The sequence below is a fragment of the Chlorocebus sabaeus genome, chromosome 27 (genome assembly GCF_047675955.1).
Source record: "Chlorocebus sabaeus isolate Y175 chromosome 27, mChlSab1.0.hap1, whole genome shotgun sequence".
NCBI classification, from domain to species: Eukaryota; Metazoa; Chordata; class Mammalia; order Primates; family Cercopithecidae; genus Chlorocebus; species Chlorocebus sabaeus.
The window spans coordinates 11,347,264-11,366,869 of record NC_132930.1 but is presented as its reverse complement, the minus strand read 5'-3'; the positions used below and the strand labels follow the sequence as shown (position 1 = coordinate 11,366,869).

The 19,606-nt window shown below is 43.3% G+C and overlaps 1 protein-coding gene across 1 annotated transcript in view; it reads left to right on the top strand.

Annotated features, from left to right (window-relative positions):
- KLB (klotho beta) overlaps positions 1 to 19,606 on the top strand; it is a 44,800-nt gene that overhangs the window by 9,897 nt on the left and 15,297 nt on the right. Inside the window, exon 2 of the mRNA XM_008017616.3 lies at positions 18,522 to 19,032. Coding sequence (XP_008015807.3) covers positions 18,522 to 19,032 — 511 coding nt within the window. The remainder of the gene's footprint in view (positions 1 to 18,521; positions 19,033 to 19,606) is intronic.

Below are 19,606 nucleotides of genomic sequence, written 5' to 3'. Positions count from 1 at the left end.
ACATAGTGAGACTTCGGTCTCTACAAAAAATAAAACAAAAATCAGATAGGCATGGTGGTATGAGCCTGTAGTTACAGCTACTGGGGAGGCTGAGGTGAGAGAATTGCTTGAGCTCAAGAATTCAAGTTTAAAGCTATGATGGCACCACCGGACTCCAGCCTGGGTGACAGAGTGAGACCCTGTCTCAAAAAGTAAATAATAAAACTGCAAAAATAGCCGTGAAAATGCCACCATTCACATGATTAATAGCTAAGCCTTCTTTGCCAATAGACTGCTGCAACTGCTTTTTTGAACAACAAGAAGGCTGCAGTGTTTCTTAGGCATATTTAAATAAACAAAGTGTCATTTTAAAGACTCTTTTGCCCAATCCCCCACCAATGTCTTGAAGATTAAGTGTAATATTTTGAAATGGAAATACTCGTTGGAGCCTTTTCAGTTTGTCTTGGTTATATAGAAGCAAAATCTTCAAGGATTATCTGAAATTATTTTCTTTCACTGAAAAAAAGGATTTTTTAAAAACTCCCTTGGTAAAGTCAGATTTCAGGAGAATAACATATCATAATTAATTTGTGCTAAGTCTTAGTGGCTAAAAAATTAGCCAAGCTTTTTTTTTCAACAAAGGATGGGAGAAAGAGGGTTGAAACAAACAACAAAACCTATTACTTTCTTCCTTCCACCACTTTCCCCTCTCACATCAAAAAAGTAGTTTGTTGTTGTTGTTGTTGTTCGTTTGTTTGTTTGAGACAGAGTTTCGCTCTTGTTGCCCAGGCTGGAGTGCCTGGTGTGATCTCAGCTCATCATAACCTCCACCTTCTGGGTTCAAGTGATTCTCCTGCCTCAGCCTCCCAGTAGCTGGGATTACAGGCATGCACCGCCACGCTTGGCTAATTTTGTATTTTTTGTATTTTTAGCAGAGACAAGGTTGCTCCATGTTGGTCAGGCTGGTCTTGAACTCGTGACCTCAGGTGATCCGCCTGGCTCAACCTCCCAGTATGCTGGGATTACAGGCATGAGCCACTGTACCCAGCCAAAAATGCTTTTTTTTAAAAGAGAAGAAAGAACAAAGAACAATCTTAATTCTTAAAGTGAAGGATTAAGACAATTTTTACAGATAACTTTTTTACATCCCATCATATTCTTTTAAATTACTATAAGAATTTTTATTGCATACATACTGTAATATCAGAAACATACTAGGTACCTGTAATATATGATCTCATTTAATTCACTCATCAACTCTGCCAGGTAGGTGTTCTGAGACTCAACTTACAATTGATGAAACTGAGGCCCAGAGAAATTTGCCCAAGGTTACATAGTGGATAAAGTGTCAAACACAAAATTAAAGCCTGATCTGTGTCAATCCAAGCTAGCAAGGTCTGAGGACAGAAATCAGCTGCCCCGCTTCAATGAAAAAAAATTTAGAGCTTCAAAACCCATGTCCTTCACTTGTTTTGATACTGTCTCAGCAGATATTTTACTTTGCTTTGCTTATTAAAAGACCAAAACAATCTATGTATGTGTTTAATTTGTCCATGAAATCTATGAACTATTTATCCCCTGACTCATATATTAAAAGTTGGGTTTTTCATTTGTCCTCATGATTTTAATTATTTGCTCAAAATTTAGCATCCCATTAAAGTGATGTTAAATCACTTAAGTGTGCCCTTGACAATATCTTTTTTATTTTTTTTGAAGAGTCTCGCTCTGTCACCTAGGCTGGAGTAGTACAGAGGTGCAATCTCGGCTCACTGCAACCTCCACCTCCCAGGTTCAAGCGATTCTCCTGCCTTAGCCTCCTGAGTAGCTAGGACTACAGGCATGAGCCACCACGCCAGCTAATTTTTGTACTTTTTTTTTTTTTTGAGACAGAGTCTCGCTCTGTTGCCCAGGCTGAACTGCAGTGGCACAATCTTGGCTCACTGCAAACTCCACCTCCTAGGTTCACGCCATTCTCCTGCCTCAGCCTCCTGAGTAGCTGGGACTACAGGTGTCTGCCACCACACCTGGCTAATTTTTTGTGTTTTTAGTAGAGACGGGGTTTCACCATGTTAGCCAGGATGGTCTTGATCTCCTGACCTCGTGATTCGCCTGCCTCGGCCTCCCAAAGTGCTGGGATTACAGGCGTGAGCCACCACGCCCGGCCTTGTACTTTTAGTAGAGACAGGGTTTCGCCATGTTGACCAGGCTGGTCTCGAACTCCTCACCTCAAGTGATCCATCCACCTCAGCCTCCCAAAGTGTTGGGATTACAAATGTGAGTCACTGTGCCCGGCCATATCATCTAGAGTTAGCATAGTTTTTCATTTGATTAGCTAATGCATGGTACCTGCATATAATGCCAACCCATCTCCATCAGGATCTAAGACACCTCTTAGAAAATACCATATAAGAAATACTGATCAGGCCGGGCACAGTGACTCACGTACATCCCAGCACTTTGGGAGGCTGAGGCAGGTGGATCACTTGAGGTCAGGAGTTCAAGATTAGCCTGGCCAACCTGGTGAAATCCCATCTCTACTAAGAGTACAAAAGTTAGCTGGGTGTGGTGGTAGTAAGCCTGAAATCCCAGCTACTTGGGAGACTGAGGCAGGAGAATCGCTTGAACCCAGGAGGCAGAGGTTGCAGTCAACCAAGATCGTGCCACTGCACTCCAGCCTGGGTGTCAAACACGCCAGCTCTAAAAAAAAAAGAAAGAAAGAAAGAAAAAAGAAATACTGACCAAATACGTTAAAACTATTATTATTATAGATGTTTTTAAACTAAGTTTGAATAAATTATGAAAACTGCTTGTGGAGAATTGCCAAAGAGAGTTTCTATAACCAGAATACCATTGTTAGTAATAAGAGTCGTGTAAAAAAAAAATTTTTCAGACTACAACAGGTATTCTAAAACCTTCAAGAGGGCAATATTTACTTTTTCTAACCATTAAGTAGAAAAAGTTATACTTCAGTAAATGATTAACAAGAGTTTAAATAAATGTAATTATAAATGCTCAGAGAATAATATTGTGATCCTATTTAAACAGCTTGATTTGATATGAGCACTCTCATACATGGAAAATTAGGCCCAAATGGAGATCAGAAAATATTTTAAGTAATGGAAACAGTGCTGGACATAATGAAACTATGAACAGAGGGAAACTTTACATGACTTTATAATACAAAATAAGTCATTTAATAACATATATAAAGTTTTACTAAGCAAACTCAACATTCGAAAACAGCCTGTTTTAGGCCAAGCACTGTGACTCATGCCTGTAATCCTAGCACTTTGGGAGGCTGAGGTGGGTGGATCACTTGGGGTCAGGAGTTCAACACCAGCCTGGCCAACGTAGTGAAACCCCGTCTCTACTGAAAATACAAGAAAAATAAGCTGGGCGTGGTGGCGTGTGCCTGTAATCCCAGCTACTAGGGAGGCTGAGGCAGGAGAATTGTCTGAGCCCAGGAGGCGCAGGTTGCAGTGAGCCAAGATCGCACCACTGCACTCTAGTCTGGGCGACACAGCGACTCCGTCTCAAAAAAATAAAAAACTTAGCTGGGCGTAGTGATGGGTGCCTCTAGTCCCAGCTACTCAGGGGGCTAAAGCAGGAGAATCGCCTGAACCTGGAAGGCAGAGGTTGCAGTGAGCCAAGATCGTGCCACTGCACTCCAGCCTGGGCAACAAGGACAAAACTCCGTCTCAAAAAAAAAAAAAAAAAAAATGCTATTTTAAAAGAAAAATGTGTGATTAAAACTACTGAACATTAACAATTCTGTTGCAGAAAAGTAGTAGAGAAGCTGAAAATAGAAGGTTCTGACTTTCTAATTTACTGGCCAGTGAAGAGTGAATCACAAAAGTAGGGCCGGGCGCGGTGGCTCAAGCCTGTAATCCCAGCACTTTGGGAGGCCGAGACGGGCAGATCACGAGGTCAGGAGATCGAGACCATCCTGGCTAACACGGTGAAACCCCGTCTCTACTAAAAAATACAAAAAACTAGCCGGGCGAGGTGGCGGGCGCCTGTAGTCCCAGCTACTCCGGAGGCTGAGGCAGGAGAATGGCGTAAACCCGAGAGGCGGAGCTTGCAGTGAGCTGAGATCCGGCCACTGCACTCCAGCCCGGGGGACAGAGCGAGACTCTGTCTCAAAAAAAAAAAAAAAAAAAAAAAAAAAAAAAAAAAATTAAAAAAAAAAAAAGAAGTAATTAAAGTAATCCTTGAGTGATCTAGTAGTGTTACTTGAAAATGTTTTTTGGTAACCCTGAGGCTGGTGAAAGCCAGGATCCTTTAGTATTTGGGGGAGTTAATTGCTTGGTTCTGCTTAATGTCATATCTTGACCAGAGATTACATGACCAAAGTCTTAAGTAAAGGGCCAGGGTCTACTGTTACGAGTTTTTCTTTCATGTTAATATGACATGACTTCCTCCTTACATTGTTTTGAACATCAACGTATTATTATAGAGGACAAAATATTCCTTAATATAGAATGAAATTCAGAGTAGCCGAACTTTACTTTTAAGTCTCTTTTTTCTTTTGAGATTTTTGGAAGTCGGGGGAAGCTAAACAGTGATAGCACAGAACAATTAAAGTCACTGACAGGAACTGTTTCAACCAATACCCTTGACTTTTTGTTTTCGAGATAGGGTCTTACTCTGTTGCCCAGGCTGGAGTGTAGTGGCATGATCATGGCTCACTGTAGACTCAACTTCCTGGGCTCAAGTGATCCTCCTGCCTTAGCCTCCCGAGTTAGCTGGTACACCCAGCTAACGTTTTTAGTTTTTGTAGAAACAAGGTCTGGCTCTTGTTGCCCAGGCTGGTCTTGAACTCCTGGGTTCAAATGATCCTCCCACTTTAGCCCTCCAAAGTGCTGGGATTACAGGCATGAACCACCATGCCCAACCCAACTTTACTGAATTACAAAAATAATGCATTTGTATTGCAAAACATTCAAACAACATAGAAAGACATTGTTAAAAATAAAGGTTCTCTTCTTTCCTTACTCCCTAACCCCACACCACGGAAGTAACCACTGCTAGCAATTTGTTCAATGTCCAAATTTTTTTCTATGTATATATGTACACATAACATATACATACATATAGTGATTTTTGAATCATATTATTACATTTAGTTTCAGTTATTATTTCTCAATAATCAAAACGTAAAAGCATACTGTTTTTATTTCACTCATTTCTGTATTTTTTTCTCCTGTTAGACATCATAGGTCATCTAAAGGCAGGGGCTACCTTGCTTTTCTAAATGTCTGTTACAGGGCCTTGTATTTGTTAAATAAATGTAGACTTGAATTTAAGTAAATAATCAAAGTAAATGGATGAAATGTGACAAAAGGAATAAAATAATAGCCGGGGGTTGAAGGAAACTTAGATAAATGAAAATAACTTATCTAAACATGTTTTTGCTGATGTGTATAACTTTGTATAATGAACAGAATGAAACATAAGGTAATGCTGATGAATTCTCCATTTGACTGAGTTCAGAGGGGTGCCCCAGGTGGTGAAGCGGGATGCAGGCATAATCAAAACCATGACTCCGGCTGGGCACGGTGGCTCATGTCTGTAATCCCAACACTTTAGGAGGCCAAGGTGGGCAGACAACTTGAGGTCAGGAGTTCGAGACTAGCCTGGCCAACATGGCAAAACCCCATCTCTACTAAAAATACAAAAAAAAATTAGCTGGGCATAGTGGCCTGTGCTTGTAACGCCAGCTACTCAAGAGACTGACGTAGGAGAATTGCTTGAACCTGGGAGGTAGAGGTTGCTGTGAGCCGAGATCTGCCATTGCACTCCAGCCTGGGCAACAGAGCAAGACTCTATCAAAAAAAAGACAGGGTCTCACTCTGTCACCCAGACTGGAGCTCAGTGGCACGATCAGCTCACCCTACCGTCTGCCTCCCAGGCTCAAGCAATTCTCCTGCCTCAGCCTCCCGAGTAGCTGGGATTACAGGTGTGTGCCACTACTGCCTGGCTAATTTTTGTATTTTTAGTAGAGACAGCATTTCACCATGTTGGCCAGGCTGGTCTCGAATTCCTGACCTCAAATGATCCACCCGCCTCAGCTTCCCAAAGTGTTGGAATTACAGGTGTGAGCTACCGCACCCGGCTGCCTCTGAGTGTTTCTTCTCTGGTTTCTCAGTCTACTATCCCTTGGTTTTGTGCCATGTCTGTTACTTACCCCTTGCATTTTCACAGCCTGTTCAATCACGTTCCAGTCTATGGTGTAACAGTGTGTTTCAAAGGCACGTATTTAATTTGCATAATATCCTGGAATGACAGTGAACTAGAAAGCTGAAGGACTTAGTTCTATTTCTAGCTTTACTACTAACTGACACCTTGGGCAGGTCATTTATGTGGGAGAGAGGGAGGTTCAGCTTCTTCATCTATAACAGAAAAATTTTTTTAATTGAACAAAATGACCTCTGAGGTCCATACTCTTACCTCTAATTGGAGCACGTGGGGTGATACAGTCTGGGCCTGATTCATCCTGTGCAAGTTACCTAACCTCTCCACCCTCTGGTTTCCTCTACGTGGAAATGATCACAGTACCTACCTCGCAGAATTTCAGTGAGGATTAGATGAGAGAGTACACACACAACACCTGGAACAGTGCCTGGCGCATTTGGTACTAGATATGTGTTAGCTCTTATTAGTATTTATATTATTCAATTTCTGTGGCTCTTATTTCCATCACTGTTCTGTTATATTCAGTTATGAAAATCACTCATCTCTAAGAACCATTTAATTATGACTTGATTGAATGCCATGCTGTTCTAAATGCTATGAAGACAAGTATCTCCGCTCTTTCAGTCTAACTTTTTTTTTTCTTTTTTTTTTTTTGGAGACAGAGTCTTGCTCTGTCACCCACACTGGAGTGCAGTGGCATTATCTCGGTTCACTGCAGCCTCCACCTCCTGGGTTCAAGCAATTCTCCTGCCTCAGCCTCCTGAGTAGAGTAGCTGGGACTACAGGCGCGTGCCACAACGTCTAGTTAAATTTTGTATTTTTAGTAGAGACAGGGTTTCACCATGTTGGCTAGGCTGGTCTCGAACTCCTGACCTCAAGTGATCCACCCATCTCAGCCTTCCAAAGTGCTGGGATTACAGGCATGAGCCACCGTGCCTGGCCTCAGTCTAACATTGACAATGGTGTAAGGATCACCATTCACAAGGAAGACAGTCCAGCACAGGGGTGGTGCCTGAGGGATTTACTTAGCTTCTGACATCAGTGAGGAAAATAATCCAATGCTAACGTTACTGGTTTTAGGAGAGAGGTGAATAGAAAATTACACATAAGTGGTATACATAGAAGTGCTGTGCTAGGCACTTGGACAACTAACCGTTTTCTGAACACCCCAGATTTGCTGACAGGTCCTCCATGACCTCTCTAGATGATACTGAATTCCAAAGGTATATAGATATTTTTCTCTCATCATGCAATTGTGGAATGTGGTACCCTCATTCTAGGACTATTTAGCTCTTTTAATAACTAAGTACAGCAGAGAGAAAATGTAATTTTAAAACAATATGTCAAATGGTCTTTCCCCAACGGCTTCAAAATTTAGAACTGGCAGGACATACAGAAAGCAGGATGGTATAGTAAAGTGGGTTCAAATCCCAGCTCTGCAACTGTAAACTTCAATTTCTTTGCTAAAATGGGAAAAATAAGACTTGTCTTGCAGAAGCTGTATTATCAACAAGGTACATCAAGTAACCAACAAACTAGCTGATCCATAATGGGCGTTCATTCAACAAATATTCTAGGCCAGGCCCTCCGTTGGGCATCTGTGTGGACAACTGTGAGCACAATAAATATAGTCAGTCTCTGCCCTCAAGAAGCTAATAGGCCTGGTGTGGAGCCACACTGCATGAGCCTGAGACTTTTACAATAGCAGGGAGGGATCCTTTTTTTAAAACAAACAAAAAAAAATTAAACGGAGACAAAAATCAATACAAAAGTAAATATTTGGCCAGGTGCAGTAGCTCAGGCACTTTGGGAGGCCAAGGCAGGAGGATTGCTTGAGTTTGAGACCAGCCTGGGCAACATAGTGAGACCCTGTCTCTGCAAAAATATATTAAATAAATAAATGAATCTTTATTTAGAATGAGAAAAACATCACAATAAATTACTATAGTCATTTTTTGTTTTTGTTTTTGAGACAGGTCTCATTATGTCACCCAAGATGGAGTGCAGTGGCACAATCACAGCTCATTGCAGCCTCAACCTCCATGGGCTCAGGTGATCCTCCCACCTCAGCCTCCTGAGTAGCTGGGGTTACAGGTGCACACCACCATGCCCAGCTAATTTTTGTATTTTTTGTAGAGAGGAGGTTTTGCCATGTTGGCCAGGCCGATCTTGAACTCCTAGGCTCAAGTGATCCACCAGCCTCGGCTTCCCAAAGTGCTGGGATTACAGATGTGAGTACCACGCCTAGCACAATAAATTACTGTAGTCCTAGAGTCCTTTTATTTCTAAAGTCTCTTTAGGGAATTTGCCAGAACTGCTCGCCTAGAAGTGCTTCCAATTGCAACTAGGCTCCCCGACCCACCCAGGGCATTTCTAGGGACCTAAGCAAGCAAGGCGTCCTGAAGTTAAAGCTTCACTGGGCTCACAGTAAATATGGCTTTGCTGCAGGCTCTACACATGATGGTCCTTGTTTTTATTAATTTGTAATCTTCATGGTGGTTTTTTTTGTTGCTTTTTTTCTTTTTTTTTTTTTTTGATGGAGTTTCACACTGTTGCCCAGGCTGGAGTGCAGTGACGCTATCTTGTCTCACTGCAACCTTCACCTCCCGGATTCAAGCGATTCTCTTGCTTCAGCCTCCCTAGTAGCTGGGACTACAGGCATGTGCCACCACACCTGGCTAATTTTTGTATTTTTAGTAGAGATGGGGTTTCACCATGTTGGCCAGGCTGGTTTCGAACTCCTGACCTCAGGTGATCTGCCTTCCTCGGCCTCCCAAAGTTCTGGGATTACAAGTGAGAGCCACCGTGCCCAGCCTCCATGGTGGTTTATATATTGACTATCTGTATTCCTAAATCCTGAGGAAAGGCTTCAAGTCACCAACCCAGACCATTTTAGCTTCAGTTATACCATGAGATATGGTCCTTTTGCATGAAAAAATTACTATCAGGATCACTAACAGAAAGCCTTAAATATCATTACACCCTCTACAAAGATGGCATGCAAATGCTCTCCTCCGGCAAAGAGAACTTCACTACAGCACTAATTTACTAATACTGAGTTCTTCCCATTTCTGATAGAGGGAAACCAGATGCTTCATTTAATCAAATTATGAACTTTATTCTAGACTTTTTTCCTTTTGTGTTGCCAGGTATAGATTCTGGTTCAGCCACTAGTCTAATTTAGTAATATTATCATTGAAATCAGAATTCTTTAACAAGACACTTGTTTTAAAGGAACAAATATGCTAGAGTTTAGTTTTTACATTCCTTCAGGAAAATTCTGAAGCAATATAAACTGAGAATAATCAATAATTTGTTAGAATAATTTTTTTTTTTTAAGACAAGGCCTTGCTCTGTCACACGGGTTGGAGTGCAGTGGTGTGAACACAGGTCAAACACAGCTCACTGCAGCCTTGACCTGCTGGACTCAAGTGATCCTCCCACCTCAGCCTCTCGAGTAGCTGGGACTACAGGCACATGTCACCATGCCTAGCTAATTTTTGTATTTTTTGTAGAGATCGGTTTTTGCCATGTTGCTCAGGCTGGTCTCAAACTCCTGGGCTCAAGCAATCCATCCTCCTTGGCCTCCCAAAGTGCTAGGATTATAGGCGTGAGCCACCACACCCAGCCAGAAAATTTGAAAATATAATGATTGAAAAAAAAATAGGGAGAAATTCATTAAAATGTATAGTTATTTCAACTATAGAAAACATGAATTTGGGCCAAGTGCAGTGGCTCATGCCTGTAATGTCAGCACTTTGGGAGGCTGAGGTGGGCGGATCACTTGAGGCCAGGAGTTTGAGACCAGCCTGGCCAACATGGTGAAACCCCGTCTCTACTAAGAATACAAAAATTAGGCTGGGCGCAGTGGCTCCTGCCTGTAATCCCAGCACTTTGGGAGGCCGAGGTGGGCAGATCATGAGGTCAGGAGATCAAGACCATCCTGGCTAACACGGTGAAACCCCATCTCTACTAAAAATACAAAAAATTAGCCAGGCATGGTGGTGGGTGCTTGTAGTCCCAGCTACTCGGGAGGCTGAGGCAGGAGAATGGTGTGAACCCGGGAGGCAGAGCTTGCAGTGAGCCGAGATTGTGTCACTGTGCTCCAGCCTGGGTGACACAGCGAGACTCCGTCTCAAAAAAAAAAAAAAAATTAGCCAGGTGTGGTGGTACACGCTTGTAGTCCCAGCTATTCAGGAGGCTGAGGCAGGAGAATGGCTTGAACCAGGGAGGAGAAGGTTGCAAAGAGCTGAGATCACGCCACTACACTCCAGCTGGGTGACAGAGCAAGACTCCTGTCTAAAAGAAAAAAAAAAAATGCCATTAATTCAGACCATTAAAAATAGGATGGTAAATATTTTCTTTATGAAAGGCTGTAACTTTTGTTAATATTTAAATTATTTCCTAAGAAAAGCAAAGGTGAAATAATGATTCCAAAATAGTTTCAAGATTGCCAAAAACTTTTTAAAAAAGAATAGTCACATAATATAATTAAAGAAATAATTGTCATATAATTTTATAATTTTTTAGCAATAAATAATAAAGGTCACATACCTTAAGCATCCAATAATCCAATAATTTTTCTTTTTTTTCTTTCTTTTTTTTTTTAGAGACAGGGTCTTGCTCTGTTGCCTGGGCTGGAATGCAGTGGCATGATCATAGCTCATTGCAGCCTCAACCTCCTGTGCTCAAGCAAGCCTTCCATCTAAGTCTCCTGAGTAGCTGGGACTACAGGCATGCCACCGGGCCTGGCTAATTTTCTTAATTTTTAGTAGAGAAAGAGAGTCTCACTATATTGCCCAGTCTGGTCTTGAACTCCTGGCCTCAAGTGATCCTCCCACCTCGGCCTCCCAAAGTTCTGGGAGTACAGATGTGAGCCACAGCATCCAATAAATATGTGTAGACTGCAGCATAGATGAATGAATGAGTGAATGTTAAACAATCTGGAAGAGCAGCATTTGGTAATTAAAACTTGAGAGTAGGCTGGGCTAAGGCTGGTGGATTACTTGAGGCCAGGAGTTCGATACCAGCCTGAGCAACATAGTGAGACATTTCTTTACAAAACAAACAAATACACAAAAAAATCAACTTGAGGCCGGGCGCGGTGGTTCATGCCTGTAATCCCAGCACTTTGGGAGGCCGAGGCAGGCGGATCGCTTGAGGTCAGGAGTTCGAGACCAGCCTGGCCAACATGGTGAAACCCTAAAAATACAAAAATTAGCCGGGCGTGGTGGTGCACACCTGTAGTGCCAGCTACTCAGGAGGCTGAGGCAGAAGAATCACTTTAACCCAGGAGGCAGAGGCTTCAGGGAGACTCTGTCTCAAAAAAAAAAAAAAAAAAAAAAAATCAACTTGATACCAAAATAAAGAAGGGCTGAGTAGATGAAAAATGAATCAAATTGAAATTAATCCCAAAAGGACAACAAGTGAAACTCAGTAAGCTGCAAACAATAAATGAGGGCAAACATGTTCAGCCATGAGCCTTGGTAAATAAAGGTTTAGGAGCTCTTTGCAGAACACTCTTCATGTCCACACAGTCTCCATCACGATTTTCTAGACCAAGTTGAATTATTTTCAGCTTGCTCTTTCAAAGTACTTCAGATTTATGTTTGTGTCATTTTCACAGGGTCTTCACAGATATTATTACCTCGTTTGACCTTCACGAAAATTCTCTAGGGTGTTTATTTTTAGCTCAGTAGAATGAAGAGAAAAACAGGTCTTTGGCAGTGAAATGATCTGTCCAAGATCATAAAGCTAATGAGTCAGTAGAGCTAATAATACAAGAGCCCAGGTCTCCTGCTTTCAAGACCAGTGTTACTTCCCATGTAGTACCCGGCAGACGAGTAGCACCTTTATATCATTCTCGAATGCCATTTACCCCCTAAAGAGCTATCAATGTTTTGTATCAGATGGTCACAGAACACTCACACCAATGGACAAAATGTATGGAAATGTTGGGAATATTTAAAACAACTTTAGAAATAGGTAGTCCAGGCCTGGCGTGGTAGCTCACCCCTGTAATCCCAACACTTTGAGAGGCCGAGGCAGGTGGATCACCTGAGGTCAGGAGTTCAAGACCAGCCTGGCCAACATGGTGAAATCCCGTCTCTACCAAAAATACAAAAAATTAGCTAGGTGTGGTGGTGGATGCCTGTAATCCCAGCTACTCAGGAGGCTGAGGCAGGAGAATCACTTCAACCCAGGAGGTAGAGGTTGCAGTGAGCTGAGATCACGCCATTGCACTCTAGACTGGGCAACAAGAGTGAAACTTCATCTCAAAAAAAAGAAAGAAAGAAAGAAAGAAAAGAAATAGGTAGTCCATTCCTGGCATTAATGAAAGGCAATGATTAAAATAAATTAAAAGTTATATGCCCAAAGTTAGCTATTGAAACATTTATGACAGGAAAAGAGAAAGAACAAAAGAACGAAGAAAAATAAATGTTTATCAAAAGAGAGAGATGACTAAGTAAATCATTGTTATACTAAGATATTCTGAAAACCAAAACCAACATGGAAAAATGTTTAAAGTGATTTTATTTTTAAAATTTTTATTTATTTATTTGTTTGTTTAATTATTTCAAGATAGAGTTTTGCTCTTGTTGCCCAGGCTGAAGTGCAGTGGCGCAATCTCGGCTCACTGCAACCTCCGCCTCCCGAGGTTCAAGCCATTCTCCTGCCTCAGCCTCCCAAGTAGCTGTGACTACAGGTGCCCGCCACCATGCCCGGCTAATTTTTGTATTTTTGATAGAGACAGGGTCTCACCATGTTGGCCAGGCTGGTCTCAAACTCCTGATCTCAGGTGATCCTGCCCACCTCCGCCCCCCAAAGTGCTGGGATTACAGGCATGAGCCACGGCCCCGGCCTTCAAGTGATTTTAGCTGGGAAATATATTTGGAAAGCCTGGGTGGGAACACAGACATATAAACTTATTTTGTTATGCTTGTGGAGTTTTTAAATAAACTTTCTTTAACCGTTGTTATTTAATAGTCTATTAAATAGCTTTAACAACAGACACTTTTACAGTACACATGAAGATATTTCAGCCAAAATGTGACCAAACTCATACACAGATTTGGAAATGGAACTTTTGACGAATGACTGAGGGTTCCTTGAATACACCGGTGTGATGTGTTCGGCTTGCTCATCTGTCTTGAACCCATCTTTCCAACAGTGTCCCATCATGTCTTCCTCTGGCTCCTAATCCCTTCTTCATCTATTTCTGAAGTTGTGCCTGCTATCTTATTTGTTTCCTATCATCCACAGGATTTATCTGAGTCTGGACTTCCAGGGGCATCAAAAAAATGCTGCCACATTAGACTGGAGGAGGGAACAGAATGAGATATTAGGTCCTGGTTGTCTCTCAATGACATTAGGCCCTGATAGCTGGCTCCAAAAGAAAAAGAAGCTGACTTTCCCTTTAAGCTACTGAATCTAAAGAACAAAGGTTGAAGCTCCCTTAAATCAATCATTACAAAGGTAGATGGCTTTGTACAAATTAGAGAGTGACCTTGGAAAATTGTAGAATGGCTGTTGTGCAAGGTTGCAGGTCCCAGGTTGCACTCCCCTACTAACCTTATTTTAATTTTCCCAACAGATCTCCTTTGAGTGTCCAACCAAAGAACACACATAGATGGATATGGCAAACTCACAATCTCGGAGCAAAACTTTTTACCTTGTTACTTGGCAAATAGGATCAAGTTATAACCAAAAGTACTGCACAGAGGACCTCCCCCACATTCTCTACATGAGAATGAAGAGGCTGTCTTCAGCCCAGAGCAAAGATAACCCTAGATACCTTGATAGCCTATGTAAATAGCAGCAAAGGTGAAAGAGACACTGTGGAACGTGAAGGTCACCTTGACAACACATCCATAGGTATATCCAGAAAACCCGCATGGAAAGCTACTGCAGAGATATGTCTTCTGAGCGCTACTGTTTCTCATTCAAAGGCTGATGTAACCAAGATTTTTGTCACAACTTAGGTCATCTTTCATATAATCACTGAAATTTAGTGTCTGCAAAGGCAAGACACTAGATTTGTAAAGCAACAAGTTTAAGGCTCAGAATCTGGGCTACAGGGGCTCAGTGCTTTCCAGTTTGCATGGAGAGGTGCACGATAGGCCTGAAGGGAGGTACTGATCACTGGGTCTTCCGTGGATGATAGCCCTAAGCCTACCAAGGGATTAAGTGACTTGTTAGAAAAAAGCAAAGAATGCCCACCTTTAAATCCTAGTAATGCCTGACTGCTTTTGTTTCTAATCAGAAAAAAAAAAAAAAAAAAGTGGTTCTCAAGAATTTCTGTCGTGATTCTAGCCCCAGAAAAATCCAGAAAGAATAGCTGAAACCATTTAAGGTAGTGCCTGTCCCAGGCTCCTCTGCGATTCTTCCAGAAGTTGCAATCTCAGCTTGGAGACAAGGAAGGAGGCTACATTCTGAACACTTCTCCGAGAGGAAATTTTTTTTATTTTTTATTTTGGAGACAGAGTCTCACTCTGTCACCCAGGCTGGAGTGCAGTGACACAATCTAGGCTCACTGCAACCTCCGCCTCCCTGGTTCAAGTGATTCTCCTGGCTCAGCCTCCTGAGTGGCTGGGACCATAGGCGCATGCCACCACGCCCAGCTAATTTTTGTATGTTTTTTAGTAGAGAAGGGGTTTCACCATGTTAGCCAGGCTGGTCTCAAACTCCTGACCTCAAGTGATCTGCCCACCTCAGCCTCCCGAAGGGCTGGGATTACAGGTGTGAGTCACTGTGCCCGACTGGAAAGCTTTTTTTTTTCCTTGAGTCAGGGTGTCGCTCTGTCCCCCAGGCTGGAGTGCAGTGGTGCCATCTCGGCGCATCACAACCTCCACCTCCCTGGCTTAAATGATCCTCCAACCTCAGCCTCCTGAGTAGCTGGGACTACAGGCGTGCATCACCATGCCTGGCTTTTTTTTTTTTTTTTTTTTGTAGATATGGGGTTTCATCATGTTGCCCAGGCTGATCTTGAATTCCTGAGCTCAAGCGATCCTCTCACCTTGGCCTCCCAAAGTGTTGGGATTACAGGTGTGAGCTTTCCAAGAGGAAAGCGTTCTTTTGTTTTGTTTGTTTGTTTGTTTGGTTTTTTGTAATGGAGTTTCACGCTTGTTGCCCAGGCTGGAGTGCAATGGCACAATCTCAGCTCACTGCATCACTGCAACCTCTGCCTCCCGGGTTCAAGCGATTCTCCCGCCTCAGCCTCCCGAGTAGCTGGGATTACAGGCATGCGCCACTATGACCAGCTAATTTTGTATTTTCAGTAGAGACGAAGTTTCTCCATGTTGGTCAGACTGGTCTGGAACTCCCCACTTCAGGTGATCTGCCCGACTCAGCCTCCAAAAGTGCTGGGATTACAGGCATGAGCCACCACGCCCGGCCTGAGGAAAGCATTCTTAAGGATCCTTGGGACTATCTGGGTGCTAAATGGTACCAGAATCTTCCAATGAAAATTGAGTAAGGACAAGTGGACAGAGGTATACCTCAAGGCATTTATTTCTCTGGAAAATCTTCCAGGAATTTATTTAAATTGTGTTTTCTTGCCTAAAGCAGGATGGCACGTTTCAGAATCCTCACCCCTTACCTCAATGCTACTTTCCCCATCTAACAGGGTTTATGGAATATTTTCAGGGTCCATAGGATCAATCTGGTTTGAATCCATTGTTCATATTTGGTTGTCTTTGACCTACATAAAAGGCAGTTTCAGACAGTTTATCCTGATATAAAATATCTCCAGTGAGCAAAAGAAAAGCTAAGGAACAAAACTGAAAGCAGGCTCTGTGTGCTAAAGATAACGAGTTTGTGCATTCGTTTTAGAAACTCGCAAATAGTGGAGGCCAGGCGCAGTGGTTCATGCCTGTAATCCCAGCACTTTGGGAGGTTGAGGCGAGTGGATCACCTGAGGTCAGGAGTTTGAGACCAGCCTGGCCAACATGGTGGAGCCCCATCTCTACTAAAAATACAAAAATTAACTGGGCTTGGTGGTGCTCACCTGCAGTCTCAGCTACTCGGGAGGCTGAGGTGGGAGGATCACTTGAACCCGAGAGGTGGAGGCTGAGTGAGCTGAGATGGTGCCACTGCACTCCAGCCTGGGTGACAGAGCAAGACTCTGTCTCAAAGAAAAAAAAAAAAATACTCTAATAGTGGAGAAATTGAGAGACCAGGGAAGAGATGTCAAGAGACAAGCAAGTCAAATGCTGAGGGGAAGAGAGTGGCTGTGACACAGATGAAGGACAATTCCACAGCTAACTGGGACACAGAAGTGGCCTTGGCATTTAACTGGCATGGAGTCCTTAATGTTTGCTCTTTCAGCTGTGGCTGTGACTGTTAACCGAGCCATGGCTTCTGGTTTCTTTTTTTTATTTATTTTATTTAATGCCATATTTTATGCCGTTTTATGTTTCTCTTTCACATGTTTCATCCTTATTTTCCTGATAAGAAACTTCCTGAGGGTAAGTTCCTGTGCTATCTATCTCAGTCTCTCAGCCCAGGGCAAGCCAGGCATGGAAGTAAGTGCTCAGGAAGTATGTGTCATATTAAATGGACCAGAAACCCATCACGAAGCTGTATTGTAAGAGAGCTCAACTGGAAATGCAAACTCCGGAGGACCAATAATAACTTCCACCTTTTCGCAGCACCTCCTGCGTGCTCTATTCTATGCTACCTATTTCATGCATATATTAGCTCTAAATCTGACAACAACCTTATAGAGGATTTTTTTTTTTTTTTTTTTTTTTGAGATGGAGTCTTGCTCTGTCGCCCAGGGTGGAGTGCCGTGGCCAGTTCTCAGCTCACTGCAAGCTCCGCCTCCCAGGTTTACGCCATTCTCCTGCCTCAGCCTCCGGAGTAGCTGGGACTACAGGCGCCCGTCACTACGCCCGGCTAGTTTTTTGTATTTTTTTAGTAGAGACGGGGTTTCACTGTGTTAGCCAGGATGGTCTCGATCTCCTGACTTCGTGATCCGCCCGTCTCGGCCTCCCAAACTGCTGGGATTACAGGCTTGAGCCACCGCGCCCAGCCTGAATTTTTTTTTTTTTTTTTTTTTCTTGAGACAGAGTTTTGTTCTTGTCGCCCAGCCTGGAGTGCAGTGGCACGATCTCTGCTGACTGCAACCTCCACCTCCTGGGTTCAAGTAATTCTCCTGTCTCAGCCTCCCAAGTAGCTGGGATTACAGGTGCCTGCCACCAGGCCCAACTAAGTTTCGTATTTTTAGTACACACGGGGTTTCACCATGTTGGCCAGGCTGGTTTCGAACTCCTGACCTCAGGTGATCCGCCTGCCTCGGCCTTCCAAAATGCTGGGATTACAGGCATGGGCCACCGTGCCTGGTGGATATTGTTTTTATTAACCTCATTCTACAAAGGAGGCTACTAAGAGATTTCAGAAGGGTTAAGTGACTTGCCTCAGGTTACACAATAAGTACGTGAACTTCAAGCCTAGGTGTGCTGAGCCCAAAGCTCACACTCTTTCCATTGGTCTTCTGCTGTGGGCAGTGCCAACCGCCCTTTAATAATCATAGCAATAATAGCTAAGACTTATATAGAGCTTACTCTGTGCCAGGCATGATTCTATAGCAGTTCACACAGGTTAATTCACTCAATTCTCACAACATCCCTAGGAGGTGGGCTCTATTATTATTCATTTATAGGTTCAGGGCCTGTGTTTTCCTGGACTTCTAAATTAGGACCAAAGGAAGATTCTGTAGAATGGTGAAAGATCACTGCTCTGGGTCGGGCGCGGTGGCTCACTCCTGTAATCCCAACACTTTGGGAGGCCAAGAAGGGTGGATCACCTGAGGTCAGGAGTTCCAGACCAGCCTGACCAATATGGTGAAACTCTGTCTCTATTGAAAATACAAAACTTAGTCGGGGGTCATGGTGTGCACCTGTAATCCCAGCTACTCAGGAATCTGAGACAGGATAATTGCTTGAACCCGGGAGGCGGAGGTTGCAGTGAGCTGAGATCGCACCACTACACTCCAACCTGGGTAACAGAGTGAGACTCCATCTCAAAAAAAAAAAAAAAAAAATCACTACTCTGTGTCTTCTTGTGTAGAGGAGGAAACCCTAAGAGGACCCGGGAAGGGAGCCAGGCAGAGGGGAAATAAGAGCCTAGACTAGGCTCTCTGCCAGCCTCCAGCTCTCCTGTAGCAGAAATTTTAGGTTGGAAGCACCAGGGGCATAGAGAACAGACTTTGAGGTCATCGGGGCTCCCTGGCACTTTCCCCTGAATCACTCTATGCTGCATTCATTTTATCCATGAAAAGACCATTTACCAGCCACGTTACAGCTCTTGTGAGGACAACAAAGATCAATAATATTTTCTTCTTTTAGGCTCACTCGAAAGTTTGGCATAACTACAACACACATTTCCGCCCACATCAGAAGGGTTGGTTATCGATCACATTGGGATCTCACTGGATCGAGCCAAACCGGTCGGAAAACACGATGGATATACTCAAATGTCAACAGTCCATGGTTTCTGTGCTTGGATGGTTTGCCAACCCTATCCATGGGGATGGCGACTATCCAGAAGGGATGAAAAAGAAGTTGCTCTCCATTCTACCCCTTTTCTCTGAAGCAGAGAAGAATGAGGTGAGAGGCACAGCTGATTTCTTTGCCTTTTCTTTTGGACCCAACAACTTCAAGCCCCTAAACACCATGGCTAAAATGGGGCAAAATGTTTCACTCAATTTAAGAGAAGCACTGAACTGGATTAAACTGGAATACAACAACCCTCGAATCTTGATTGCTGAGAATGGCTGGTTCACAGACAGTCATGTGAAAACAGAAGACACCACGGCCATCTACATGATGAAGAATTTCCTCAGCCAGGTGCTTCAAGGTTGGTTGTACACTTGCTTAATTTTTTAAAAATTCTAAAAATTTGCAGGATATTTAAAATCACCTTTGAATATGTAACTATTATTGTTGGGCAGTTTTTTTTTGAAATGGAGTTTCTGTCTGTCTCCTAGGCTGAAGTGCAATGGCACCATCGTGGCTCACTGCAACCTCTGCCTCCTAGGTTCAAGTGATTCTCCTGCCTCAGCCTCCTGAGTAACTGGGATTACAGGTGTCCACCACCACGCCCAGCTAATTTTTGTATTTTTACTAGAGACAGGGTCTCACCACGTTGGCCAGGCTGGTCTTGAACTCCTGACCTTAAGTGATCCACCCGACTCAGCCTCCCAAAGTGCTGGGATTACAGGCATGAGCCACCATGCCCGGCCTGGCCTTTTGTATCGTCCAATTTTTTTTTTTTTTTTTTTTCAGATGGAGTCACTCTGTGGCCCAGGCTGGAGTGCAACAGTGCGATCTCAGCTCACTGCAACCTCTGCCTCCTGGATTCAAGTGATTCTCCTGCTTTAGCCTCCTGAGTAGCTGGAATTACAGGTGTCCACCACCACGCCCGGCTAAGT